The sequence below is a fragment of the Tripterygium wilfordii genome, chromosome 17 (genome assembly GCF_013401445.1).
Source record: "Tripterygium wilfordii isolate XIE 37 chromosome 17, ASM1340144v1, whole genome shotgun sequence".
Taxonomy (NCBI): domain Eukaryota; kingdom Viridiplantae; phylum Streptophyta; class Magnoliopsida; order Celastrales; family Celastraceae; genus Tripterygium; species Tripterygium wilfordii.
Genome location: NC_052248.1, coordinates 13,499,598 through 13,526,739, shown reverse-complemented (window position 1 = coordinate 13,526,739; position 27,142 = coordinate 13,499,598). Strand labels below are relative to the sequence as shown.

General features: G+C 37.9%; 5 protein-coding genes, 1 long non-coding RNA gene and 1 pseudogene across 9 annotated transcripts; 3 read left to right on the top strand and 4 right to left on the bottom strand.

Moving 5' to 3' along the window:
- Positions 1-1,916: 1,916 nt before the first annotated feature.
- LOC119982713 (cyclic nucleotide-gated ion channel 1-like) lies at positions 1,917-6,158 on the top strand. Of its 2 annotated transcripts, XM_038826218.1 has the most exons (10): positions 1,917-2,136; positions 2,273-2,329; positions 2,487-3,060; positions 3,375-3,587; positions 3,676-3,977; positions 4,251-4,362; positions 4,506-4,742; positions 4,867-5,258; positions 5,533-5,870; positions 5,970-6,158. In XM_038826218.1, exons 2-9 carry the CDS (start codon positions 2,301-2,303, stop codon positions 5,837-5,839), a joined length of 2,166 nt encoding a protein of 721 aa, XP_038682146.1. In that variant the 5' UTR covers positions 1,917-2,136; positions 2,273-2,300; the 3' UTR covers positions 5,840-5,870; positions 5,970-6,158. The 2 variants fall into 2 exon arrangements, with proteins under 2 accessions (XP_038682146.1, XP_038682145.1); XM_038826217.1 differs by having other exon boundaries at positions 5,533-6,113.
- Positions 6,159-6,217: 59 nt separating this feature from the next.
- LOC119982719 (non-specific lipid-transfer protein D, cotyledon-specific isoform-like) lies at positions 6,218-6,815 on the bottom strand. The gene is made up of 2 exons (XM_038826235.1): positions 6,441-6,815; positions 6,218-6,357 (listed from the first exon to the last, which is right to left on the bottom strand). Exons 1-2 carry the CDS (start codon positions 6,791-6,793, stop codon positions 6,306-6,308), a joined length of 405 nt encoding a protein of 134 aa, XP_038682163.1. The 5' UTR covers positions 6,794-6,815; the 3' UTR covers positions 6,218-6,305.
- A 971-nt stretch (positions 6,816-7,786) lies between these two features.
- LOC119982714 (beclin-1-like protein) lies at positions 7,787-13,696 on the bottom strand. 3 transcript variants are annotated; one of them, XM_038826219.1, is made up of 10 exons: positions 13,497-13,696; positions 12,479-12,828; positions 12,182-12,352; positions 11,687-11,811; positions 11,492-11,543; positions 10,800-10,958; positions 9,999-10,084; positions 9,186-9,257; positions 8,670-8,819; positions 7,787-8,216 (listed from the first exon to the last, which is right to left on the bottom strand). In XM_038826219.1, exons 1-10 carry the CDS (start codon positions 13,645-13,647, stop codon positions 7,946-7,948), a joined length of 1,587 nt encoding a protein of 528 aa, XP_038682147.1. In that variant the 5' UTR covers positions 13,648-13,696; the 3' UTR covers positions 7,787-7,945. The 3 variants fall into 3 exon arrangements, with proteins under 3 accessions (XP_038682147.1, XP_038682148.1, XP_038682149.1); XM_038826220.1 differs by having other exon boundaries at positions 11,492-11,540; XM_038826221.1 differs by having other exon boundaries at positions 12,479-12,820; positions 13,497-13,634.
- Positions 13,697-13,826: 130 nt separating this feature from the next.
- On the top strand, positions 13,827-16,523 carry LOC119982715 (replication stress response regulator SDE2-like). Its single transcript, XM_038826222.1, has 3 exons — positions 13,827-14,552; positions 15,225-15,849; positions 16,180-16,523. The coding sequence occupies exons 1-3, from the start codon at positions 13,924-13,926 to the stop codon at positions 16,324-16,326; spliced, it is 1,401 nt and encodes a 466-aa protein (XP_038682150.1). The 5' UTR covers positions 13,827-13,923; the 3' UTR covers positions 16,327-16,523.
- A 69-nt stretch (positions 16,524-16,592) lies between these two features.
- Positions 16,593-18,360, bottom strand: LOC119982718 (annotated as a pseudogene).
- A 535-nt stretch (positions 18,361-18,895) lies between these two features.
- Positions 18,896-23,023, bottom strand: LOC119982711 (probable F-box protein At3g61730). The gene is made up of 8 exons (XM_038826214.1): positions 22,884-23,023; positions 21,613-21,812; positions 21,447-21,491; positions 20,752-20,916; positions 20,619-20,666; positions 19,831-20,001; positions 19,422-19,529; positions 18,896-19,121 (listed from the first exon to the last, which is right to left on the bottom strand). The coding sequence occupies exons 1-8, from the start codon at positions 22,967-22,969 to the stop codon at positions 19,039-19,041; spliced, it is 906 nt and encodes a 301-aa protein (XP_038682142.1). The 5' UTR covers positions 22,970-23,023; the 3' UTR covers positions 18,896-19,038.
- Positions 23,024-23,252: 229 nt separating this feature from the next.
- Positions 23,253-25,974, top strand: LOC119982710. The gene is made up of 2 exons (XR_005464437.1): positions 23,253-23,501; positions 23,623-25,974. It is a non-coding gene; the product is annotated as an uncharacterized LOC119982710 (long non-coding RNA).
- The last annotated feature ends 1,168 nt before the right edge of the window (positions 25,975-27,142 follow it).

Sequence of the window (27,142 nt, the reverse complement as noted above, 5' to 3'; positions counted from 1 at the left end):
GTATATATTTAGTGGCTTTAGGAAACTATCCCGGTTCTCACCTTCTGCCATCAGATTCCAAAATTTTACTTGATTCTCCAGTGATTCTCCGGTAATTTAGGTAACATGGATCTATCATTCCTCCTTTCCCATTTGACAGGTTAAGTTTTTGATGAGAGGCAAGCTATATCTTCACAAAGCATTTGACGAAAGTTTAGTTGGTCATCTCTCTAGACTATAGACATATGGTGCCTTAGGTCAGAGAGTTTGAATCAACTTGCTCAGATATTTTCTTATGTAATCCTAGTTCCATGGGCTTGTCCACTTCCTGTGTCCCCAACCCACATGAGTTTCAATCCAATTTTACATATCGTCAACGTGGTGTGGATTATTCTAGCGTTCTAAATTTTACTCTCATTCAAATGTCTGAAGAGAATTATTAGTGATTCTTCGGTTAAGAAAAAAAAAAAACAAAGCTATACCTTTCACATTCGTTATTTTTTATACACGTCTAGTACAAGTTGATACCCTTGATTCAATGCCCTCATTTTTGCTCTACTATGGAAGATTTTGTGCGTCTTTGACGATGTAGTATAGCATGTAACATCTCACTTTGCATTTAGTCTTATTAAATGTTCTTTTTTTTTTTCCTAAGAAAATATTGTCCATGGAAAGACTTTGTCAAGTGTGTCGTCTCTCTGCCAAGATTACATACTAATTAAAATAACAAAAAAAAATTAAGAATTAAAGAAGACAAAAAAAAAAAGATTATAAATTGATGCCCATGGCAGTTTAGAGCCCCGCCATCAACATTAACATTGTAGTCATTTATATTTCTTTGATTCTCTTCTAAAAAGTCTGAAAAGTTCATTAGTTGAGTAATTGATAATTAAATTAAGTGATATAATATTTCTAGGCTGAGACTCAAGTTCAAGTATGTATATTAACGGGCAAAAGAGTACTTTTCATCCCTCAGCTATTGGTCGGGTTTCATTTTCGTCCCTTAACTTTTTTTTTTTCCCTTTTTCGTCCCCCAACTATGGGAAAGTACCTTGTTTATCCCTCGAATAAATCCGACCATTGAAAAATCTTACGTGGCATCATATTGTTCGTCAGATCAGGTTTTTCCCAACTTCAATCTCACTTAAAAGGATGAAAATGATACTTTTCAATAGTTGAGGGACGCAAATGGGAGAAAAAAAAGCTTAGGGACAAAAATGAAACTCGCTTCATAGTTGAGGGATGAAAAGTATCTTTTGCCCGTATATTAACATATTATGACTTATCAAAGTACCCCAAGTTTAACTCTCAACATTAACATCTTCCGATTTATCAAGGTACTTGAATATATTAACATCTTGCTTCGACTTATCAAGGTACCCGAAAAAAAGGGTGAAAACGCAAGTGCATTAATCGTAATATTTTTTTGGTCATCGAGCATACATAAGTTATCAGATGATAATAGAGTAAGTTTGGCTAAAGCTTAGAGCAAGGCCACAAGACCTTCCAAATCTATACGGTATGACTTCAAAATGATTTACTACTAGACTTTCATCCAAGTGGGTGATCATTGAATGGATAAGTTTTACAAATATAATTTTGTTTGGTATATGTTGACTATCTTCTGCTCGTTTTTTGTATAAATAATATGTAAACGACCTATAATAATAATTTTAATTAAAAAAAACCTATAATTGTAATTGGAAGACAAATTACGGTTCAACAAACATTGAGAATCTCATCTCATATATAATATATGCTTAATCACTATTTTGGTAGGACAAGGAAATCCCTGCCACTTTTTTTCTTTTTAAATTTAAAATCTGATTACTAGTTTACTACTCAATTTGAAATAAAATAAAATAAAATAAACAAAACAATTGACTTTTTCCCTCCCGCTGACTATCCTTTTCATAGTCGTCGTCGCCTTCCTTCGTACGCAGACATCGACAGTAACTGCTTTCATGGAAACCCTCCACTAATCTTCTTCCATGGAAAAAAGGCGTCTTTAATGAAATTACTCATTCAACTTTGATATTTTCTTAAAATCAAACTATCATTATTGATCCTCAAATAATATTGCCGAGACTCTTCTTGTCTTTAAAACTCTGCTTTTCCTTGACGGATACGAGGAGACTTTGTGCACATTCAATCAAGGTAAGTTTCTTCAAAATTCTATTGTACCCAGAAAGTGAAACGCCATGATACACTCAGTATGACTTAGTTAAATGATTACGTGAATCCTCTGTGTTTATTTTTAATCAATGCATTATAATCATACTTGGTTTTGCAGGATTGGCTATTGTCTCGGCTACTAAGTTATGAATCTTAACCGAAATAAATTCCTGAGGTTAGTGTGTATTTCTAATTTTTTTTATTTGGGTTTGAAATTTGAATGCTTGTGCGGAATAAATTTGGGAAAACCAGTTTTAGGAGTTGTGTGTAAGGAAAAAAAAAAAAAAAAAAAAACCTATACTGGGTTGATCATCTTCTCTTCTTTTGTTTAGGTTCCAAGATTCGAGTTCAGAGAAATTTTATAGTTGGAACCAGAGGATTTTCCCTGATGATGGGTTTTATGCAACAAAAGTTAGGCCTTTTTTTAGTGATGTGTTGGAGGGTATCCGGAGAGTATATGAAAAGGGTTCTGATAGGATAACGAGGTTGAAGAAACCAATAAGCTCTCATTTTTTGGGTGATTATCCTGGAAAGAAATCAAAGTCTAAGAAGAAGATCCTTGACCCACAAGATCCTTTCCTTCAGAAGTGGAATAAGATATTTATACTTTTATGCGCCATTGCAGTGTCCCTGGATCCATTGTTCTTCTACATACCATTGATCAATGATGACAAGAAATGCCTTGATTTGGACAGACCATTGGAAATTGTCGCTTGTGTTCTTCGTACGTTTGTTGACGTCTTTTATGTGCTTCACATAATTTTTCAATTCCGTACTGGGTTTATTGCTCCATCTTCTCGAGTGTTTGGTAGGGGCGAGTTGGTCGATGATCCTTTGATCATAGCAAAAAGATATTTGTCCTCGTTCTTCCTGGTTGATGTTCTTTCTGTTCTTCCTATCCCTCAGGTTTGTATCTTATCTTAATCCGGACTCCTATTAGACTTTTGCCAAGCATGGATTGAAATTTTAAATTCAAACAAATCTTCTTCTCTATTAGATGCACTAATGTTGGCCGTTGGGTTGTTCACAAACCAATTATAGTGCTTTCTTTGAGCTCAAGATAATATGTTTTTATACACAGTGAAATACAGGAAATAGAATCTAGCATTGACTTCCTGCCAATTCAGTGCTTATGTATAGAATTGTTTCATTCAGATGAAGAATTACTGGAATTGATGTTTGTTTATTTCTTTTTGATGCAATCTTCTCATTCTTCTCAGGTGGTAGTTTTATTTGTTATCCCAAAAACGAAAGGTCCAGTTTCGTTGGTCACCAAGGATTTGTTGAAGTTAGTTATCTTCTCCCAATATGTGCCAAGACTTATTCGGATATACCCACTGTACAAAGAGATAGCAAGAACTTCTGGGATACTCACAGAAACAGCATGGGCTGGGGCTGCTTTTAATCTTTTTCTTTATATGCTAGCCAGTCATGTAAGTTCTCTTTGGTGTTTTTCCTACCCCTGACCATATTTCAGATCCAATTTGGATTCATTGATCTTCAGAGAATGTGGCATTTCAGGTAGTTGGAGCATTTTGGTATATGTTCTCAATAGATCGAGAAAACAGATGCTGGCTTGATGCTTGCAAGGGCCCTAGTTGTAATCCTACTTTTCTCTACTGTGAAGATTATCATGCAGACCAACCTGTACAATATGCGTTCTTGAATTCATCATGTCCTCTGCTTAGTCCTGATGATATTGAAAATTCAACAACCTTCAACTTTGGGATATTCATTGACGCTCTGCAGTCTCGTGTTGTGGAATCAATGGATTTTCCACAGAAATTCTTTTACTGCTTTTGGTGGGGTCTGCGTAATCTTAGGTATCCTGTATTTCTTATTATTCTTTTTCATTGAAATGCATCTTCACTGTTAAGAGTTGAACTTGCATAGTTATTTTTTCCCTTTATATTTCTCTGTCAATGCAGACAGCAACTTAGCCAGTTGGTAACTATGAAATTGGAAAAGATGTGCCGTTTGGGGGAAAAAAAGGAATGAATGTCAATTGGCTGTTTTGTTAATTTTGATAAGTTGGCTGGGCTTTCAATTGCCATTGGTGATTTTTCCACTTATACTTTTACTTCTTTTGTCTTCAGTTCTCTGGGACAGAATCTCAAAACAAGCACTTTTGTATGGGAGATTTTCTTTGCAATCTTCATATCTGTATTTGGGTTGGTCTTGTTTGCACTACTCATTGGCAATATGCAGGTAAATCCCTTTCATTGATTAAAAATTCATATTTTCATTCGCTTTCTTCACCCTCAAGCCCTTGAAGCCTTCCTCCTAATTCCTCTATGATTTGTTTTTGACAACATATGATAGCTAAGAATTTTTGCCTTCTGCCGTCACAGAAATATCTGGAATCCACAACTGTTAGGGTGGAGGAAATGAGAGTGAGAATGAGAGATGCAGAGCAGTGGATGTCCCATCGCATGCTTCCTCAGGAGCTCAAAGAACGTATCAGGAGGTATGAGCAATACAAATGGCAAGTAACGAGGGGTGTTGGGGAAGAGACTCTTATACGTAAGCTTCCCAAGGATATCAGGAGGGACATAAAGCGCCATCTTTGCTTGGATCTACTTAGGCGGGTGAGCACCTTCTTTACCCACTTTTTACCGCAAAGCCTATTGGCTTGCATAAGAACTTGGATATCAACTTAGTAATTTTTTCTGTTCAATATCATGATTAGTGCTTATGTAACTCTTTTCTTAGGTGCCAATATTCGAAAAAATGGACGAGCAGCTCCTGGATGCAATGTGTGATCGTCTCAAGCCAGTACTTTACACTGAGAAGAGCTTCATTTTCCGTGAGGGGGATCCGTGTGATGAGATGCTATTTGTCATGCGAGGCACTCTGGTTACTATGACCACCAATGGAGGAAGAACAGGCTTCTTTAACTCTGTTTATCTCAAGCCAGGAGACGTCTGTGGAGAAGGGCTTCTTACATGGGCCTTGGATCCACAATCCTCCAATCTACCTATCTCAACTAGGACAGTGCAAGCTCTAACTGAGGTGGAAGCCTTTTCTCTCATGGCTGAAGACTTGAAGTTTGTGGCCACCCAGTTTCGCCGCCTTCACAGCAAGCAGCTCCAGCACACTTTCAGGCATGGCTTGATACAAACTTTTCTTCTACAAAATCTTTTTACAAGACGTATCTTCATTTCAAAATTTTTCTACAAACGGCAAGCCGAAATTAGTTGTTCAACTGTCAGTTACATCAACCATACAAATTAAGCAAAAGATGCTATATTCAGTACGTTTCCATATGTCTTTGGCATTTGGTTTTGGCTGCTGCATGTTGGGAACATATATTTTAGCAATTTTTTTTTTTTATTGTAATGAATATCTCCTGACGGTTGAAAAATGCATTGCTTCCAGGTTCTACTCAGTACAATGGAGGACATGGGCAACATGCTTTATACAAGCAGCTTGGCGCAAGCACTGTAGGAGGAAGCTTAATAAATCCTTATATGAAGCAGAAAACAGGCTTCAAGATGCTTTGGCAAAAGAATCCGACGCATCACCAAGCCTTGGTGCCACGATCTATGCATCAAGGTTTGCTGCTAATGCATTAAGAATCTTGCGTCAGAAAGGTGCAGGCAGCAGCACGAGATTACCACAAAGAATACTGCCACTGCTGCCTCAAAAGCCAGCCGAACCTGATTTTTCCGCCGAACATCATTAGCGCATAATGATTTTCACCAGCTTCTTTCATTGTAAGTAAGTTTTGACTCACTGTAAATTTGTGGTAGCACTAGCGTGCAGTTCTAAGCAAAGTTAATTTGGTATTTATACTTGTATTTGATTGTCTTCAGTTGTACTTAGAGAGAACAGTTGGTTCTGTGTATCAAACTTCCCATATCAAACGCAATGTCTTCGCTGGGATGTGTATAATGTCTTAAATTATTGGTTACTCATGCTGCAAAGAGAAGCTCAAGAAGGAGCAGTAGTTTTTGATACTTGGCACAGAATTTTAATAAGGAAATAGTAACATTCCGTGTTTACGATGAATTATTACATGTAGTAGTACTAATTTAACTTGTATTTGATTCTGTAAGTTTATTAATTAACTAGCTAGTCCATCCTGGACTCAATTATTTTATTTGGTACTTGGTCTAAGTACACCACAGAAGGATTCTTGCTGCATCAGGTCAACCCAGTCCGAAGAAATGCGGCTCTGAATCCCTAGTAGACATGATGAACCTGCATAACAAACTTATTATCAGTCCCTGTATATGTATATGTGTGTGTATAGGAACATGAGAAAGAGAGACATGAAGCTTTACTCGGTACAGTCAGTGTCACCCTTGATGGGAGGGATGGTAATGGGCACTCCGCACATCGCAGGGAGTTGAGACACCAGATTTGGATCATAAGCTGTTCCAAGGGAAGACAAAGTGTTCTTGAGGCACTCACAGATGGCTTTTCTGTCTCCCTTGTCATTGACGCTATCGCTAATGCCCTTCACTCCATAACAACAAGCTGTAGATGGGTATTTGCTGCTACCATCCACGAAATCCAGGCATGGAAAGACGTCTTGAATGATTGTTGAACATGACGTTTCGTTGACCGTCTCCGAAAGGGCAGACCTAGAGAACAGAAATAAGAACAGAGCTAGGAACCAGACAGACTGAGACATTGTTGCAGCAAACTATGATTGTTTAGCTCAAGTATATGGATATTGGGTTTATATAGGCATTTTTTTGTGTAGTTTCGTCTACTCTGCTTGCTGCCATGCAAATCCTGTGACATTCAGATCAAACGATGCAGGCTACTACTTGCATGATCAACTAAAACATGGAACTTGCGGGATGGAATTATGTGTAAATAAAGTTGGGTTGGCGTGAAGAAGATGGCTTGCTTGCTTTCTTCTATGTGCAAGGCGTTATGCCAGTGCCAGTCCCACTGCCACCAATTTCGCTACGAAAACGTCTAACATTGCTACGAGGTTTTTGAAGAAACCAAGTATTAAAAGGAAGGGGGGAAAAATGTACAACATTTGGACCACAAATTCTGATCCATTTGCGCGTGCCTAGCGCTGCCTGAGTTAAGGTTTAGTGGCTGTCTAAAAAGGACATCGGGAGTTCAAGTCTAAGCTGATGCCACTATTTCCAAGTGGTTTGCACTAGGCTAGGCCTCAGCCCAACTAACCTGTCGGAAGGATTTGCACGTGCCTAACATGGACCGAGTTTGGGCTTAGTGGATTCCAAGTGATTTGCACTAGGTCTCGGCCCAACTAACCTATCGCCTGGGTTGCACTAGGCTAGGCCTCAGCCCAACTAACCTGTCGGAAGGATTTGCACGTGCCTAACATGGACCGAGTTTGGGCTTAGTGGATTCCAAGTGATTTGCACTAGGTCTCGGCCCAACTAACCTATCGCCTGGGTTTGCGCGGCCTGAGTTTAAGCTTAGTGGGTTGTCTCATCATAAGGAAAGGGCATCGGAAGTTCGATTCTAAACTAACGTCATTACTTTCAAGTGGTTTGTACTGAGTTTCCACCTAATTAACCTATCGAACGGGTTTGTGCGCCTAGTGCGATCTGAGTTTGGACTTGGTATGCTATCTAAAAAGGACATGCTTCTTGAGTTGTCTTGGCCAAGTCACATGCAGCAAATAAATTGCAAGCAACGGTGACGTAAAATCAGCTTTATCTAATGCATTAATATATATAGTGCATTTACAATGTGCACTACAGATAATGATGTGATCTGATAGTGGGATTCGATTTGTATTTACATTTTGCTATGTCACAGATTGCACTCTATCCAGAATTTCACCGTTTCATCATTTTCAAGTGCATCGCACTACAGACTTGGAATCAGCACCGCGTTTTGTAGATAAAGAGCCTACAGCCGCAACTTCAGCATGTGAGGACACCAATGCAGAAAGAGGCTGGAAATTTCTATTTCCAATAAACCAGTAGAGAGCCCATTTCAAATTGCAGAGTGTGTGTTTGAGAGCTCTGGTCCAATTTTCCTGTTTATTGAAGCTCTGGGTAATCGAATGGCTCTCCAGTTTGTCACTTTCACTCCTGCTGCATACCACTCTGTCATTTTCAATCCTGCAGGACGCGTTTGTCCATAATTACATGAGGCGTGAAGAAAACACGAAAACAGAGTAGCAGAATTTCCCGAAGTCTAACAACTTATAGAAGAGTATACTTTTAGGGGAAACGAGAATGCACATCCATGTCGAACAATATTGATTTGAAAGACTACACTGAATGATATGAAACTGAAGTTGTTTAAGAAATCAAAACATCCATCAAATCCATTCTCATCTCCTACTTCATAGTTTCAGCTATTTCTGAATGCTGTGAAGCACGTGTATGAATAAAATATATTCGTACAAGACAATATGATAGTTGATGACAGTTTTCCAACGACGTAGAACACAATATATTATGCCAGCACCAGCGATATCAATAATCAAAATTAAGTAGATGTTAAGCGATAACTTCATTAGAACGTAAGTTGCACATTTATCAAGAATCAAAAAACAGAAAAGAACTTACTTGTACGGAAGTCTAAAACATTTATCAGGCGGAATGTTGTTTTCATGATCTTTAGAATATGCGAACTCCGCAAAGTCCTTTAGGCATGTCAAGAATAATGACATTGCTTTGTCATAACGAGTACTCCAAAACAAGTTCACAGGACCAAACCTGAGAAATACTCATGTTGTTAAAACATAGAACAGACAATTGAAAGAATGAAATCTCCTGACAAGAAAGAAGGGTATGAAAACTGAAAGGTGAATCACATGCATGATCCACAAGACCAATGAAGGATCTTTCCCAGAATACCACCATGTATGATATTTGTAACAAGAATGAAACATAGCTGTTGGTGACAGGTGCCTACCAGATCATAAATCAATTCAAACTCATCGGTTAGATAAATCCTGACATAAAGAATAGTGTACTACAGGATGAATGGCAACCAAATCCTGTCAACCGTGACTCCAATTTGACAAGCTGAACATGATGAAATGGATACAATGTAAAATCAAAGGAGGAAAGCTTACTTACAGCTCATACGTATTGTTGTTGGTATCCATAATCCGAGGGTAACTCCCCATGGGAAGTATTTTTATTCGATATCTACAAATTAACAGTTAAGGATATCTCAAGCCTTTTACGACATTTTTGTAGAATCCAAAAAGTCAGAATAAAATTCATTAAAAGCCTCTAACTTAATTTTTTTTCTGAATAATAAGAATTATCTACAGATTCAAATATCCTCTATGTATTGAAAAAACATTAGTTATTTTGTCAAGGGGAAATTGTGGAAGAGGAGGCAAACAAGACCTTTTGTCATTTCAATAATAAAATGCTATCGAACATGCCTGTTGCTTGAAATTGGTAAGTCCCATTTGATCGTTTACTGCATCAAAATCCAACTTTTGGCTCAATCATAGCAATATTATATACCAGCAAATTGTTTATGAAGTCAAGAATATGGATTGGAGAGCTATTGCATTCAAAAGAACTATAAACCGAGAGTTAACTCAGGGGCTCATGCGTCAGGTCTTCTAAAACCACTGTTTGGATTTCCCACTAGATAAACTCTAACAGTCATACCATACAAAAGTACCTATTTATCATGCCAAAAATTAGTTTAGGACTTCAAGCTAAATCGTCAAGCATAATATCAAGGTAAATGACAGTAAACTCAGGGGCTCGTGCACCATTGAGCTTCATATCCTCAATCTCATCGGAAAACCAACATGAAGTAAATAAGTGACTAGATGCAATTACATGCGGGAGACATAAAGCGAAATTTCTATGTAAGTTATCTTTTCTGAAAGTTAAAATTCGTAAATTTTATATTCCGAAGGATACTGAAACTTTGGCCGTAAATATTGGCACATGGTATGTAGGAGAAGGCAAGCTTGGCCCCATGCAGCATTTATCTCATCCCATTCAACCTATATGATTACACAACACTGTTAAAGATTATGATAGCAAACGTACAATTTCTAGATTAAAAGGTACTAAATAGTAGGATTTTGAGGGAGCACTTAACAAATAGCAAGAACCCATCACTTGAGGAACTCATAAAAAGAGGCATGTACTAGATACAGCCAAAACAATGAAATGAGGACTTTCAATAATCAATGCACAAAATTAAGTTGTTTTCAAATCAAATCACTATAAGGTAACCTATGAACCAACTACACTTTTTGGTTCGATTGTGAAGTGATCTTTTTGTTTTTCAGTTCCAAGGGAGTGACCTTCTGTCCAAAATGCTAAATTAGCCTCACCAGATTATTGTCAAAAGAATCAAACCATAAAACATTGCTGTACAATATTGACAAACAAATAATGCATTCATAAGTTACTTCTTAAGCTAGCTTTTTCTTCCTTAAGGGTATGGGTTTTTTCCCATGCACCCTAGACACATGTCCTCTTCAAAAATAGAGCAAGAATTGAGCCAGAGAACAAGGGGCAAAGCCTCAAAAATAAACCATCTACTTGACAGTATCTTTCAAGTATCATGGACAAAGAGTAAACATCCATAGAGCATAATCAATCCTGATTCTTCTAGGGTAAGTATGTTCTACACATCTGCTTAAGGGATATTCCAACCAAAACATCTACACAAATAGGACGAAAAAGAAGTATTCAAAAACCAGTACTTACAGGAACTTTAGGAAGATGACTAAGTCGAAAATTGTTTATCGTCCCAAATTCTCCATCATGATAAATTGGGAAGGCATCATTGAGTACACTAGTTCGCTTCAAAACTGAAAAATGAGCTTGTGAAACTTCTATCTTGGCTGAAATTGCATCTCTTTCTTCCTGTATACCAACCAGTTATTTGAAAAGGGAAAGATAACTCAAACGCTAATGAATCAATAATAGATGAGGGTTGGCCTAGCCACAAATTGCTATGAATTTTCATCAAATGATATCAACATTGCTATGCCAAGAAAACCCTAGAAGGCATCCACACATTGTTCTGGTAAATATATCACCATTCCAAGAAATTTATTAAGAGTTCTAAGCCCACGATTTCCAGGGATAAAATTTTATAATCAGATCATTCAGGATTGAAAGAAAAAAAAAAATCCCACAAACATTAGAAAGAAATGCCAGTGGTTCAAAGATTAGGGCAATAAGTTGTAATTTGTAAATCGCTTCATTGATTTGTTTGACTAACAATATTCAGAAACCAATTTTGGAACACATCAGTGGTTTGACTATTAGAACGACCAATCTGAATGAAAAATTCAGGATAATCATCATTTCAAAAGAATGTAGCGGAAAAAGCTAAAGTAGATATGCATAAATTTCTGATAATTATCGATAGGAATGAAACATTATAAACACACCTGATGTGAAATCAATTGAAATTGAAAATTATTGAATTCCTGCCAATACCTGCTACGCAACAGGTTAAAAAAAATTCCATGATCAAGGACTCAGAGTGAGCATTGAAGAAAAATTCAGTGACAGAGAGGCAAAGAAGAACATTAAAAACCCTGGATACAGAGAAAATATATATGCATATATTAAGCAAAACTCACCGCTCCTCCAATTCTTTAAAGCGGCTAGCTTTCAACTCCAGTTCTTTTGATTCAGCGTCAACTTCTGCCTTTTGTTTCAGTATTTCTTGGATTTCTACTTCAAGTTTCCTTTCATCCTCCTCGGTCTTTGAACAACACCAGTCACCAGCAGTAAAATAAAATAAAAATGATGACTGATATGACACGATATTAATCAAATCATTCAAATCACAATTTTCAAATAAAAAAACCACAGGAAAAATTTCCTGAAAGTCATAACCAATACCCTTCCCCGAACCAGTGGAAAGAAGAAAAATTTGTATCTTTTTTTTTTTGGGGGGGAAGAATGATAAAACAGCTAAGATAAAAGTGCTGCTTGCAATGTTATGACCAAATTCACTGATTACTTTCTTCTGAAAGGAAGCTCACTAACCATTCACTAATTGACTTATTACTTTCTCTCAAATACGACCCCACAAAATTAGTAGTGCAAAAGAATATAGTTGGCTAAAGAACCTTTAATTTCGCTTTGAGAAAATCAGCATCGCTAAGAGCATCTCGTGCCTCCAATTCCAAGAGCTGAAGACAAGCTTCATATGCTTCATTGTCCCTATTCAAATCTTCAACCTCCTTTTCAAGTTTATCAGACAAAACCCGCATGCATTTGAGGCATAAAGGTTGCTCAACCTATAATGGAAAAAACACAGGGGTCATAGTGCACTTCTTCACGCATAAACTTCTAGCATCAATGCAAGAGACAAATAATAATTTTGTGTATTGAGTTTGAAACCAATTTCTTCACATTATTTGTACCTGTGTCTGGGTTGTCGCAATCTCGAAAGCACGTTTTAGAACAGTCATAGTTGAGTGAAAGCCAGTGTTGTTTGGCTGCATATGACTGCTATGCCCTCCTTGAGGTAATGATAACTGGGTTCCACCCCCATCACATACAGACTCGGACTTGTACACAACCACAAAGGATTCTTCCATGGTCTTTCCAGACTGCTGATCTGTCCTATGCGGAGCAGCTCCACCGTGAGGACATGATGAGTGCCCCTGTGCTGGAGGTCTTTGCTTCGGCAACACAACAAAAGAATTATCCATACGTGTGGAAGCTAACACACCGTTGGCAGTGGCACCATGAATCGAGGAGGTCTGCACTCCTATTTGTATAGGCCACAGCAATCAGAAATCTATCAATCTTCATTAACATACAACAAAATACTAACTTTTCCTAACAAACACATCTCTGGACTGAAATACAAACCAGCCATGCATGGCATGAAGATTTTGCTTAGTGAAAGGGTTTGATCCAAATGATAGTCAGTTATTTCACATATACTTATTCAAATAAAAGAAACTTGCATTATCACCAGAAGGAGAGGAATCCATGACAATTCAGTAGGATTCTGAAGGTTTACTAGTTACTACCATTCCAGTCGGTGTATATGTACATATGCACAGAAGAAAGGCAAATCATTCCTTACGAAACTCAACAGAAGCTGCTGTTACTAACCAAACGAAACTCATCAGAATGGTGTGGCTGAGTGATATCAATTACAATGCAACACATCAATTGGAAAACTCTTGCCCTAGTGCCTCAATTGTACAAATAACACACTGTTATAAACACAAACACAACGCAACACACAGCACCAATTTATTTATTCCTGAACAAAATTCGACTCTAAGAACTAATACAAGCAAAGAATTAAAAAGAAACGCAAATCCTGGAAAATAATCAAGGCAGAACTGAAAATAAAAAGGTAGCACATGCGCAATTGCAGTCAAGTCAAAATAAGGAAGTTATTTATAGAATGGAAACCCTAACCAGAGCGAGAAGAGTCGTTCAAAAACTTGTCGGCATAGGATTCGACTCCGATGATGCAGAGGGGGTTGTGGCAGTCCTGGCAGACCCATCGTGGCAGATTCGGATCCACCGGAAAGGTCCGACCTCTATCGTTCATTCTATCCTTTTTCATCAACTTTGTTCTCTTCTCGTATCCCCGCCTAATCTTAACGATATTCACATTCGCGGATGGTTCGCGCTTTTACATGACCAATTTGCCCCTTCCAACGGAAATTTTTTAATGGGGCCGTGAATCAGCCCGGCCCACTATAAAAGTGATCCGAAATAGATTTCAATTAGGGCTTTTATATTACCTCAATTTCAAATTTTGCTCCCCTCTCGCACTCTGACTTTTTATCAGAGAGATAGAATAGAATATCTATCGATTCCCACATCCGTATCCGTACCGATGGAGGCTTCAGATCGAAGGTCTATTCAGCTCTTCGTGAGACTCCTCAATGGTAACGTCCGTACCGTGCAGTTCCCGTCTCCACGTGTTTACGGGGACGCCTTGAAACAGCGGATCTTCGAGATCACCAGAATTCCCATTCACGCTCAGCGCCTGGTCTATGGTAATCAGCAAGTCGATGATACGACTGTTATTTCGCAGTCCGACGGCACGGTCCATCTCCTGCTGCGTCTGCTGGGAGGCAAGGGAGGGTTTGGGTCACTTCTGAGGGGGGCCGCCACCAAGGCCGGGCAGAAGAAGACGAACAATTTCGATGCGTGCAGAGACATGAGCGGAAGGAGGTTGAGGCACGTGAATGCGGAGAAGAGGCTCGAGGAGTGGAAGGCTGGAGAGGAGGAGAAGAGGCTGGAGAAGATGGCGGAGGATTTTCTTAAGAAGAAGGCGAAGAAGGGGAAAAGGGGGGCTGGAGATAGGGAGGCTGAGAAGTACGTGGAGAAGTATAGGGAACAATCTGCAAAATGCGTGGCAGTGGTTGAACAATCTGTCAGGGAAGCTTGTGGAAATGGGAATGGGAAGCGCAAGGGGAAGTTGATTGCAGGAGGAGCAGAGGCGAAGAAGTTGAAGATTTGGTGAGTTTTCTTATATTTTTCTATTTCGTGGGTTTTCTATGTATATGTTTGCTATATTTCTTTACCCGTCTGATTCGATAGAGTTCTGGACCTTTTGGCCCATGTGTTCGGTTTTATTTTTTCAGTTGCTTAGGAATTTATATGGATGCTTGTTTTTTGTGTTGCTTAGGAATATTGTAAAAGAATTGAGATATGTGCGTATCTGTTTTTGGTACTTTTTTTATATTATTATCCTTGTATTTGGTTTCTACATCATGGAAAGAAGTAGAACATTATGGTTTAACTCCATAGACGTACGATTAAAGAAGCTAAAGATTCTGAGGGTTGATTTAGAATTTGGTTTTTGGTCATCTAAGTTTCCTTGTTTTTTGGATTTTGAGTGGGATGGAGAGATGTATACAACATTTGGAACCTCAAAGCAGTAACTTATGGAAATCATTATGTTGGAACTTTGGCAAGGCTTTTGAATATCTCCCCCCTCCTCAATATGGTTATTTCTTGTGCCATTGTTTTGGTTGGCCGTTGGTATGTGTTTCTGGGAAACACTAGAAGTTGGAAGTTTGAAAATTATGTGTAGGTTGTATCTTTGCGTAGGTGTTTGCATTTGTGTATATTTTTTATCCATTAGACATTGGATTGAGGACTGATAATTGAATTGGTTCATTTTCTCAGGATGGGGAAAAGAAAATTGGCTGGAAGTGACAGTGATGATATGGATAGTAGTGACGACGATGAGAATGAAAATGATAAATCTGTAGTTTTAAATAATGGGATTCATTCGGATTCTAGTAAGGAGGCAGAAGACAGTTCTGATACAGTTACTGGCGGGAAACAGGACAGAGCGAGGTCAGGGGGAGGCTCTTGTGACAGTGGTTCTGAGGAAGAGGAAAAGACTGTTGTGCTGCAGAGATCTGAATCTGGTGGATGCTTTGATATGAAAGATATTACTTATGGAGAAAATGGTGTGGTTCTACCAGATGTCCATGGAAAGAAGGCAGTAACCATACATTTTTCTGAAGTAGCTGATGTTTCTGATGCCGAATTAGCAGAGATTGGAGAGCCGAAGTCTATTGCTTGTGAATCTGAAAATCTTGAGGAAGCTGATTGTCAAACCGTAAAGGTTTTAATTGCAGAGAATGAGGAAGGTCTTCAAAGCAAAACGATTGATGCAGAAGTCTATGGTATCAATGATTCTGAGTCGGGAGTTCTTGAAGAAACAGCTGTTGCACTTTCAACTGCTGAACAATCAGAACAGCCACTAAATTTTGATGAGTTCAATTCAGCGGCAGAAATGGAGGTATGTTGATATTTTGGTTTCTCTGATTTCATTTGTTTATTTGTCCTTTTTGCATGTTTCCCATTGGACTTCGCTCCTATTGCTTTCTGTGGGCTGCTACTTTGGTGATCACTAGAATTTTATGCTGTTGAAGGAATTCTTTTAATCTATTTGGAAGTAAATTTAAGGCATTGTTTAATGTGTAAATTGTAGTCATATCTTATGTGATATAGGAACATTAATTGTGATTTGTGAATGCTTGTCACAATCACGTTATTGGTTTGCATGTTTTCAGGTGTTCTGCATTGTCTGCATTAACAACTCTCTTTTCCCACTTCTTTATTATGATAGGCTTTGGGCATGGAAAGGCTGAAGTCCGAACTGCAGGACCGTGGGCTAAAATGTGGGGGTACTTTGCAAGAGCGTGCTGCTCGGCTTTTCCTGCTGAAATCTACTCCGATTGAGAAGCTTCCGAAGAAGCTGCTCGCCAAGAAATGACAGTCTAAATGTACCAGTTTTATTCGGCTTGCTTTTGTTAGAGGAATATGTTTTCGTTGTGAAGGAAGCGAACAAGAATAAATTGTCTGCCTTTTGAGAACTGGCTGTATATACTGTACTTTGTGTTTGCCACGTTGGCCGTTGCCATGATATAGTAAATAGTAAGTGCAGGGCATGTCCTTAAACGATCATCATATATATATATATATGTACACATAACTTCTTCTTACTTAATTCTTCCTCCATTAACTCTACTTGACTGTGCATTACACATTCTAGGAAGGAACATTAGCATGGGCTGGAGCATTCCGGCAAATTGGACATGTACGATTCAACCGAAGCCACTCATCGATGCAATGTGCATGGAAGCAGTGTTTGCAACTAATGCATCCGAGTGTCTCTTTGCTGCGATAATCCAACAGGCATATTGTGCAGGTGCGATCAATGAGTGGGCAGGTGCTATCATCGAGCCCAGCTGGTAGTCGACCGCTTTCCCCAAGGACTACCTTGTGGTAAGATTCAATGGTGGACTCGTCCAGACCCGTCAACGCAACAGCCGGTTGTCGAGTTGTTGAAGCTGGTGTAGAGTTCCTGTTGCCAGGATCCAACAAATACGCCAATAGAGAAAATCCAACAGCAAATACCACAAATATCATGATGGGTACTCCAATGGCCAAGGCAATGAGCCTGAAAATCTCGAGCCCATTTTTTGGTCTTCCTGGAATAGAAAAAGGAAGGCAGTTAGAAAACTTTTGGTCTAAAAATTCTAAACTTGTTCAAACTTCAAATAATATAGTATATAGATTTAGTTGGTTCAATTTGCAGTCCGACATTTGCCACTCAAAGTCTTCAAATTTAGAAAAGCAGAATCTGCTCTCATCTAAACCTGCCTATGTGCAGGTCTGTGATGCCCCCACAAATATGGACATTTGATTGATCAGATTGCTTACCTCTGTTAAATTAAATACTAACCCAGAAAATTTTGATCTGACTAACCCCTGTACATGATTGAATATTAAGTTATCATGGGATTCATGACAAAGGGACCGTTGCTCATTCATGCTCAACAAGAACTAGAAAAGTAAACTTTTTGCAACTAACTACTTGTTTAAGCACAGGTGCCCAAAATCAGCCACTGACATTTTTTTTCCCCCACTTAAAAGAGATGGAAAAAGAAAAAATAAATAATAAAAAGAAGAGAGCAGATTTACAAATGGGAGATGATCATTTGCAAGTTATTAGGGTTGGCTTGCAAGAAATAGATAAGGAGGTTTCTTGGTAAAGGAAGTTTTTGGGGCCATAACTTGAATAGCTTGTTTAGAGCTTTGCTCATTAAATTTAGCCTGTGAAATAAGCAATAGACGAAGGAAACGAAGATCAAGAGATATCATTACCAGAACTTGAATCGTAGGAACAACCAATTTCTTGAGTAGTATTGTTCTTGAAACCACAGATGCCACCTCCTGTTTCGCAATCTGTGCAGTCACGCAGAATCCATGTTAGCTTAAGATCATCGTTGAGGTCAACTGGAGTCGGCAATGTATCGATGATGTCACAAGATGTAGACATTGAGTTGACCAGATTCATGGAAGAGGTAGCCAAAACTGATGTTGTAGAATTACTGAGGCAATTTATAGGAGTGAACCGAGGTGTTACGAGCTGCGTGGGGCAGCGAAGAAAGGTGTAGTTCTGATAGAAAGCAGCACTGAAAGGTGACCCTGAAAGATTAAGAGACAAAAGCCTTCCAGCAAGGCAGTTATTCGAGTCATAGACTTGTATCTGTTGAGTATGATAATTGATATTGCGAACCAAAAAGTCACCAGAATACGGCAAGTTCAGAACTGTAACACCCTGATCATTGCAACTGAGGTTGAATCCAGGGTATCCACAGTCTTGAGGTTGCTTGCCTTGTAGTGAAAATGGGAATCGGATCCCGATCTGATCGCCGTGACAAACAGAAACTGGGCAAGGTTTGGTTGCACATGTAATGGAAAAATGGAAAAGGAGAAAGAAGAGGGCTTGTAAGAGATCCATAGTACGTGGTTAAGGACTAATCTCAGAGAAGGGTAGGCTTTACAAAGAAAGGAATAGTTTATGTAGAATTCTCTAAGTAATTTAAAATCTCTAGAGTCAAACATCTTTAAAAAATAAAGGTTCTTTAGCCTTCATGAAAGCAATTTCAAGTAAAAATATCACAATAGGGGTTCCATTCAAGGCCGGTGTTTACAGAGACTAGGAAGCTTTTGCAAGCCAATTCTTAAAACCACGAGTAATATTTATAGAGTTCTATTACTATCATCTGCATCAGAAACTAAAAATCTAAAGCAATATCAGAATACAAAATTTTCAGCTGCCCACAACCTATTAGAATCACTGCAAAGTAACATTGAGAAAAGAAAAGGTTTGGAACTTATGAAGTCCTCCAACTCTTCAGTTTTCCTAGGGTATGCAAGCTATTACTATCAATTACTACGAAACTTCTTTAGGTTTTATTGGTGTCATTTCAATTCTACTGCAACAAAGAGCAGGGAAAGTTCAAGATCAGTAAATTCTAGTTCAATTCCTTTGCTGTAACCTTGTACACAAGTTTTGTAGAATGTACACAAGATCAATCTGTTCAGTGAATTGTGTCATTGCATCTCAACACTAGAAAGTAAAATTAATTTTCTTCCAAGAGAGATCATATTTTTACTATAGTATAGTTGAGCAGATCTAGAGGAGCTGATGAGAGATTCTAATTGAAACGACTTCTCCTTCCTCTCCAGCGCTCATAGTATGGTACTTTACAAGAACTCCTGTATCCAAAATGAGCAAAATATGCCGAAGGGATAGAGAAAGTGCTAAAAACTCAACAAAGAATGCAGTGATTTACAATTTAAATGTCATGATGAACTCATAAGGACCAACTAAAGCAGCCACAGGCCCACAGGAAAATTCAAGGTAATTAACAATAACTAACACTACTTCCCATTTGCTCTGGAGAATTTTATAAAGCCCATATTGCGTGATCATAGTGATTATCAGTATAAATGTGATGTATGGCAAGAGTATAATACTTTAAGCTAATGTAAAATTCAGATTAGTAATATTTTTACCTTCATTTTCTTGTAAATTGGTGGTTATGGCAACTGCATTGAAAGTGATAAGAGACTTTGGTTGCCAATCATTAGGTTTCCCTGCCCATGACTTGAGATCGAATATTGCTGTAAATTCATTTGAAAACTACAAAAATTATTCTTTTATCTCATTTATCCCAAAATCTCCAAAAAAAAGTTCACAAGTTGCAGAGAAACATTTCATTTATCTACTCACAAATGTTCTACTTTAATTTTGGAGAACCATCTCAATGTTCTGATGCTATCGTGAAAACATACAAAAAGGAATACTGAATAGAAGCATGCAGGCTTCGACTTCACAGAGGTACAGCATTTCCTATGTTAGTTATATCATACATTCTATCTCATTGACTGAAATGATCAAGAAAAATGAAGGATCAAGTTTTACCAGCTGTTGAAGAATCCTTGAGATGTTTGACATCAAAAATTGCCGCAGAAGCTTCACCTACATTCTTTTCAATCTTATGAGATCCCATAAGATTGTACTCCCAGCTCCCATCTTGGTAGCCCTCTTTCAAGAAGAGCTCAATATGCCTTGCATCTAATGTCTGCATCGTCCCTACATAAGTTGATTGCAAGTTTACTTAAAGTGTCGTAATCAAGATAAAATGACAGTTATCGTCACAGCACACTAAATGAACTCTGCATATTGTCTAACTTGTCCTCTAATAAATTTGAACTTGTACTACACAAATGAACAATTGCCTCTAATTCTTCAACAGAAACAGAATGCTAGGATTTAAATAGACGTATGTCGATGATGTGGAAATAACAGCTAGGAAAATGCTTGCCCTCCACTTACAAGAGAAACTACATTTGTCAATCAGTGAATTACATCACATCTACTCAGGATCAAAAAAAAAATGAGGCTACAGATGTGTCTCCTAAGGAATGGAGTTATGAAGGTAAAGGAACTAAGAAATATAAAAATCATAACAAGTGAAAAAGTGAAGAGAAACGCACTTTTTAAGCTTAGGCTTTTAGTCAGGCCATCTAATCCATACTGTTCCATGAAGATTATTATATTCCTCTACAATAGGTCTTTCAAGTAAATTAGCAGTTCATATTACATAATCGTACTCCACTGTAAATCACACCAAATCATATCTGACAAGTTAGTTAAAGAGTACTCATAATTTGAACATTACAGCCCGCGGTAAGGGACTTGTAGCTCACCATCACATGCATTTAGGTCACAAACAGGACATCGAACAAGCTGCAGGTCTGAAACATCAGTAGTATATCAAATTAATGAAAAAAATCATCATAAAAGAACAATGTTAGAGTAGTCGAGTTTAATTGAAAGTACCAGCAATCCAAATCCCAGTTTTCATATTTTCCAACACGCATGATCCACAGAATTCCAGCATCTTTTCTTTAGTCTTTTCTTTCGAGATTTTCAGTGGACCATTCAGATTCTTGGTCAGGAAGGCTGCTCGTGAGTTGAGAGAAAATGCACCAATTCGCATCCAATCTGATCATTGCATAAAGTGAAAATACAGTGAATAAAACCATTAATCCATAATTCAAATTGCACTCAAGAATGTGCTTTCTAAGTAGTTTTGTACTTTTTACAGTTAAGGTAAAGGTAAACGACACTTTTGCACAAAGATCCCGCAATGGCAGGGTCAGGGACATGCCTCAACATAATATATGGAGCTCTACCATTAGGACCACATGTTCGTCTGCTACTTTTTAGTTACAGTTAGAAACTAAAAATGGATACCAATGATAAATGATTTACAGATCTTCAAATTTCATGTTTAAACTAGATAACCTTAGATATTACTTGGGTACATCAGCAAACCATATGTTGTGCATAACCACAAATAATTTTGCTTGTTATCTACACCTGTGGACCAAATTCATCAGAGATGGAACCAGTACTAGGGAATAACTTCTATTTCTAAGGAAATGTGCAGATCCTTGAAACAAATACCAGGTCTTAACCTGCATCTCATTGTAGCAGCAATCTAGGCTAATGCTCAGTCTTGGGGAACTTACCAATATGCTTTTCCTGCTGGCGGAAAGTGTAAGCATGACTACAGTCTGCCAAATATTAATTCACCAGTGAAACTTAATCAGAGTTATAAAGCCTAATGGAACTTAATTTATTGCAATCAAGAGATACAGTTGACGAATCAAAACACAAACAAGGTCTGATCATTACTGAAAGCTGAAGCGTAGAGCTTGCTCCACTTGAATTCAACGTGGCATGGAGCTGGGATCTGAAGATCACGCAAGCATGCATATCTCCACACACTGTCTTGCATGATGAGGCTGTTGAACCATTTGTTTGTTGTTGCCAGCATCACCAGAGATTTTCCGTCCAGAAACTTTGCGATCTCCGTCCATAGATCTTCTTCGAACCTTTTATTTGTTTGGCAGAAAAAAATGAAGATTTTAGCAGATTTACAATGAATATTATCTTTATGATCATCTAAATTCGACCTCTAAGTTTAGCTGCTGAGAAAATGAGTGCAAATGACCAAATGTGTTTTGTCATCAAATTTTTCATGGCATTTTAATGATTCAAATCTCTAACTGAAGGTCATTTTTGTGAAATTCAAACATTTTCGGATTTCAAGAGAAAATTCTCAGGTTTTTCTTTGATTAGAAACTGTTGAGGAAAATTCAAATATCTGAGAATTACTTTCTAAATACTGAAAGTCAAATTCAATTACAATTGGATTTCAAATCAGTTTTCGTTTATAACTTGCAATCATGAACTTCATTCAGAATTCAAAAATCAAAAACATTGAACTAAAAATTCAATTCTCCACATTTTGAGAAAGTTCAGGACATGCATCAGATTCAAAATATTTTCAGATTTCTCGCTTTTCCATTTTCTTGATTGCCAAACAGAAACTTACAATTCACAGGAATAACATCAGACTATCTTCAAAGTGATCTAACCGAGCAAAAACAGATCTCGTTCATGCCAAAAATTTCTAAAGTTACATAGTTCTGTAGTAACATATCTATCATATATCAGAAACTCGAGTTTAATATCAATTACCAAGCAGCGATTGAAGATCTGCTATGAATTGACTACCAGAAAGAGAAGCATAAGTGTGGAACTACTTTCAGGAAAGAATCAGAAAATCAAACTGAGACTAAAAACCAGAGCAACTATATAATCATCCGAACTTCAATGGATCAAAGAGAACTCAAAACAGTCAGATCTTCGTTTTAGCATTGATTATCTCAAAATCTAACATCAACAACCACGAAGTGATCGTGTTGGAGTTTTAAAAGTCGCTAGCAATTTCAAATAAAGCTCGGAACTACTGATTCAAGACCACAATCGAACAGATTCAATTTCAAAATCTCGAATCATTTCGAAACCTTAAAAACCAATGGAGATGTATGTCTAAACAATCAAAAAGCGAATCGATGAAGCGTATGCATGAATTTGTTGAAATTCAAATGTGTGAATACCAGTCGAAAGAGTGGCAAGTAGGAAAACTGCGACGAGGAGAAGTGCAGCTCTTGATGGAGTTGTTTCTTCGAATTCTCTTCCTCATTTTATCGCTCTGCGAATGATCTCGTTTTCGATATTCAGTCTCCGAAGCACACAGTCTAGGCATGCTTATTGACGCGCCAATCTTTCTGATTTAAAATTCCTTTTAGTCTGAGCGAGATATCGTTAGAGAGGGCAGCTCTTTCCATATTTATCCCTGTGATTTTAAGTTAATAACGAAATTTGCCACCCCATGACCTGGGCCTGGGCCGGCCTAGCCAGGCCTTGCAGGCCCATTGGCCCATGATTAGATCTAGGTTTAAATTGTAATTGCATGTGCCATGTAGGGCACCGATGGCCGCAACCCGCAGTATTCTCACACTACTTGGTAGTCGGTACTCTCTGGGTACTGATAATCAAGCAGCTGCGGATGTTGATCCCGTCTTGCTGGTTGGTACCCTACGAAGCGGCGGCGAAGCATCAATCGATCTATATCGGCAATGCGTCTTAATCTTACAAATCCGGTAATCTTTCTCTTTCGACTTTCCCTTTTCAACAAACGGAGCTGGGTTCAAAACTGAAAACTGCCGCGTTTGGTATGTATCACCAGCTTAAAACTCACAGGTCTCGTTCATTAGTTCTTTGGCATTCTGATTTCTGGTGACATCTTGTTTATTTATTTCTTAAGCATGAAGGGAAAATTGGTTTTGTTGACAGGTTATCTATGGCACGGTTGGTCATTATTCTTTGAATTGTAATGTCTTTATTTGTTGGTTGATTTGAGTCATCTGGATCTTTTATATGCTGTGATTATTTCAGATGATGTATGCTTCTCTTAGACTAATTAGTGTTTTCCAATCCCTTGTATTCCTTAATTGCTTATGTTCTATGAAGTGGCTTGGATAATATTGTGTGTTGGTAGCAATGATGTAAAGCTAGGGGAATGGGTATGAATTAGCCAAAGTAGGTTTGGGTTTGTGACTGATTATCTATGGTTTGGTTGGTTCATTTTTCTTTGAGTTGCAATGTCTTTATTGATGATATGCTTAAGACGATATATTACTATCCTCTTTTGATGTATTTGTGGTGTTGAATTCCTGGTGATGTTGTTAGTTGTTCTTTTGTCTGGGTTCTTATGTTGTATAGTGGCATGGATATGATGGTTAATAAGTAAAAGGTCTGAGTAGGAAGATTGTGTATTGGTTGCGATGATGTGAAGTTGGGGGAATGGGAGAGGGCCCTTGTCCTTGTTCAAGTTATTGCATTGTGACTGCCGCAACCTCTCCTACAATGATCGGGTTGAAATAAAAGGCGTGGGCTGCATTCTAGTATGGAATGATGACCTAGACTTCTCCCTACATCATAAACATCAATCCGCTGCCATCACACTTCCTACGCTGATACAAGCCTTTATGCTGATCCACCCACAATCTTCTTTCAAATTACCTTTTAAAGTTTGCATTTCTTGTTTTTATTTTAATTTATCAGATGTATTCTCTCTCTTTTTTACTGGTCAGCTAGGATTTTAAAACTTTTAGACAAGTCAGTTTGTTTAATAATTTTCCAGCCAAGAAATGAGTTTATTTGTTAATTTTCCTGCCAAACAATGTTGCAAACTTGTGGTAAGGTTTTGAGCACAACGATGCTAAAGCATTTGCCAAATTTTTTGGGTCATTTGTTTTGGATCAGAAGATGCTGAGAATCAATTTCCTAGTCTCATGTATATGTTTTTGAAGATTAAAAGCAATCTGGTGTATATCCAAGTGACATGAGCCTCATTCTTGTGTCGTAAGAGCATGAGAGCCTCATCAGTATCATTCAAAGCCTCATAGATGGCAGAGGTTTCCGTCAACCCACTGGCAATCTCCTCTGAAGCAATTTTACGAGCAGGTTTTTCATATCCTCGAGGAATTGTTGCAGCGTCATTTGGATTCTCCCAACTTACTAGTCCAGTTGTGCAAATGTGTGAGGCGAGGCGAGTAAGATTGATGTGACAGTAACCACATAGAGATCCTTGTTTTCCCTGGGTATGCATTTGGAGATCTAAAGCCCCTCCACGTGTTGTGTGTTCTTTTGTTGGAAGGCTATATGGGGTAAAATTCTGACTCTAGACAACTTGCAGAAACGAGGCGTGTCTCTAGTTAATAGATGCTACATTTGCAAAGTGAGTCATGAATCTATAAACAATCTTCTTCACTTCCCCTGGACAAGAAATGTTTAGAGCATTGCTTATAATCTGATGGGGGTCTATTGGGTTATTAATGGCTCTGTAGACAGTGAGTTACTCTCATGGTGCTCTCTCTCTGGTGACAAGACCAAATGAAAGATCCTTATTACGCTCCCCATGTCCATGAGATGTTGTATCACCATAGAATCTTTGATTCAAAGGATATATCCTTCGACTTCTTTTTAGATAACTGGTTTAGTTGATTAAGTTATGGTGTTCCTCTCCCTGTACCAATCTGCTTGAAGTTTTGTTCACCGCCTCCTTGTAGCTCTCTGGGTTGCACCACCTCAGTGCTTAAATAAAACGTTTGCCATTCAGGAAAAAGAGATCCGGTAGAAACCACACTCGGACTTTAGCAAGGTGTGCTATTACTGCAAATGCATGCTCAGCAAGGAGGACATCTAGTAAATAGAAACAAATATCCAAAGAGGGAGTAGATATAGCCACAGATGGAGAACTGAAAATGTTTGCCATGCAGGTCAAGAAGAAGAACCTGGTTGTTGAATTGGTAGAAAACATGTCAAAACCAATTGAGGGCAAATAGAAAAGAGACTGTCTTTTGTGTTGTTGTCCTGAATTTCCAGTGCATATATGGACTTGCTCAAGAGAATTGAGATTGGGAGGAACTTTGCTGCGAGCATGCGATCATAGATCTTTCATATGATTTATATGACAAATTTTTATTCATGATATATATATTCTTATGGAATTTGTCTTTTGTTTCAATTCATTATCAGCTTCATTCACCTTAAATTTGGGATTGAATTTCTTTTATTTTCTTGATAAGCTGATATTGAATTTCTTCAATTCGATTTTATTGATTTTACATTCCTTGAAGACCACTTTCATGGGTATCCACTCTTTACTTTTCTGTCTTGACTTGGCACAATGTCCACCCATTGTCTTGTCCCTAGTCTTGGATTCATTGTTTGGAAAACAGTTTCACTTTGAGTAATGTTGGAGGAATTTGAACCTTGAAGAGACGCCATTGATTTGCTGTTGCCCACTTCCCATATATTGTAAACACTTGTCTCTCATTGGCGTCATCTTTGTGACTCTTTGATTGGCCTTTTACATTTTCAACTAAGGGCACCATTGCAGTTGCCCTAACACAAAAAAGGCAATTTTGAATAGCATGTCCTGACCAATACCGTCTCTAGCATTATTGTAAGAACATCTGATACACTTTCCACCAATAATGGTTTAGGTTGATGACTATTAGGCACTTGGAACACACTTATATACATACATACATATATACATATAAGAAATTTAAGTGTGTATGGGAGAATTCCTCTATAAAAACCTCAAAAAGTACATCTAAAGTGGTGTTAGCGTTCTTTTGGGTATAAACAAATAAAAAAAATATCTATTAACAGAAACCTAAAACCGCCCCACCCCGCACTATTTTATAAATAAAGTTAATTAAAGAGAGGTTAACATAAGCTCATACGCACATGCATATGTAATTTCAATTAATGGTGCTGCAATATTGTTCATAAAAGCTTCTCTAATGTGCACTTTTCAATAATTCTCTTTATTTTAAGGAATTACAACATATGACTTTTCGTTTTTGGTAATCGATAATGATATCATACAAAATTATCCTTTAAAAATTCGATATAGACTTGAATTCAGGTCATTAGGCCCGTGCTCCACCTAAAAAGGAGATAAATTGAATTAAAGCTCAATGTATGGCTACAAGTATATTGTTCCTAGCAGAATCTAACTTAGTACCTCTCCAAATTCGTATGGTTCGAACCCATGGAGATTCGTCAACTAAGACTATCTATTAGTCAAACCTATAGAGATTCACCAACTAAGGCTATCAGTTAGGTGGTTATATACATACATAGACCATATATTCAACAAATGACAAATTTTGTGCGCAAAAAGCTATCTCCACGATCTAAAATCTAATGAGATAGTTTTGGACGGCTGTGATTGTATGAACGTAGTTCTAGTTTTGTGGACCCGTAATGGAGTGTGGTCCCCTGACGCAGCTGAGCA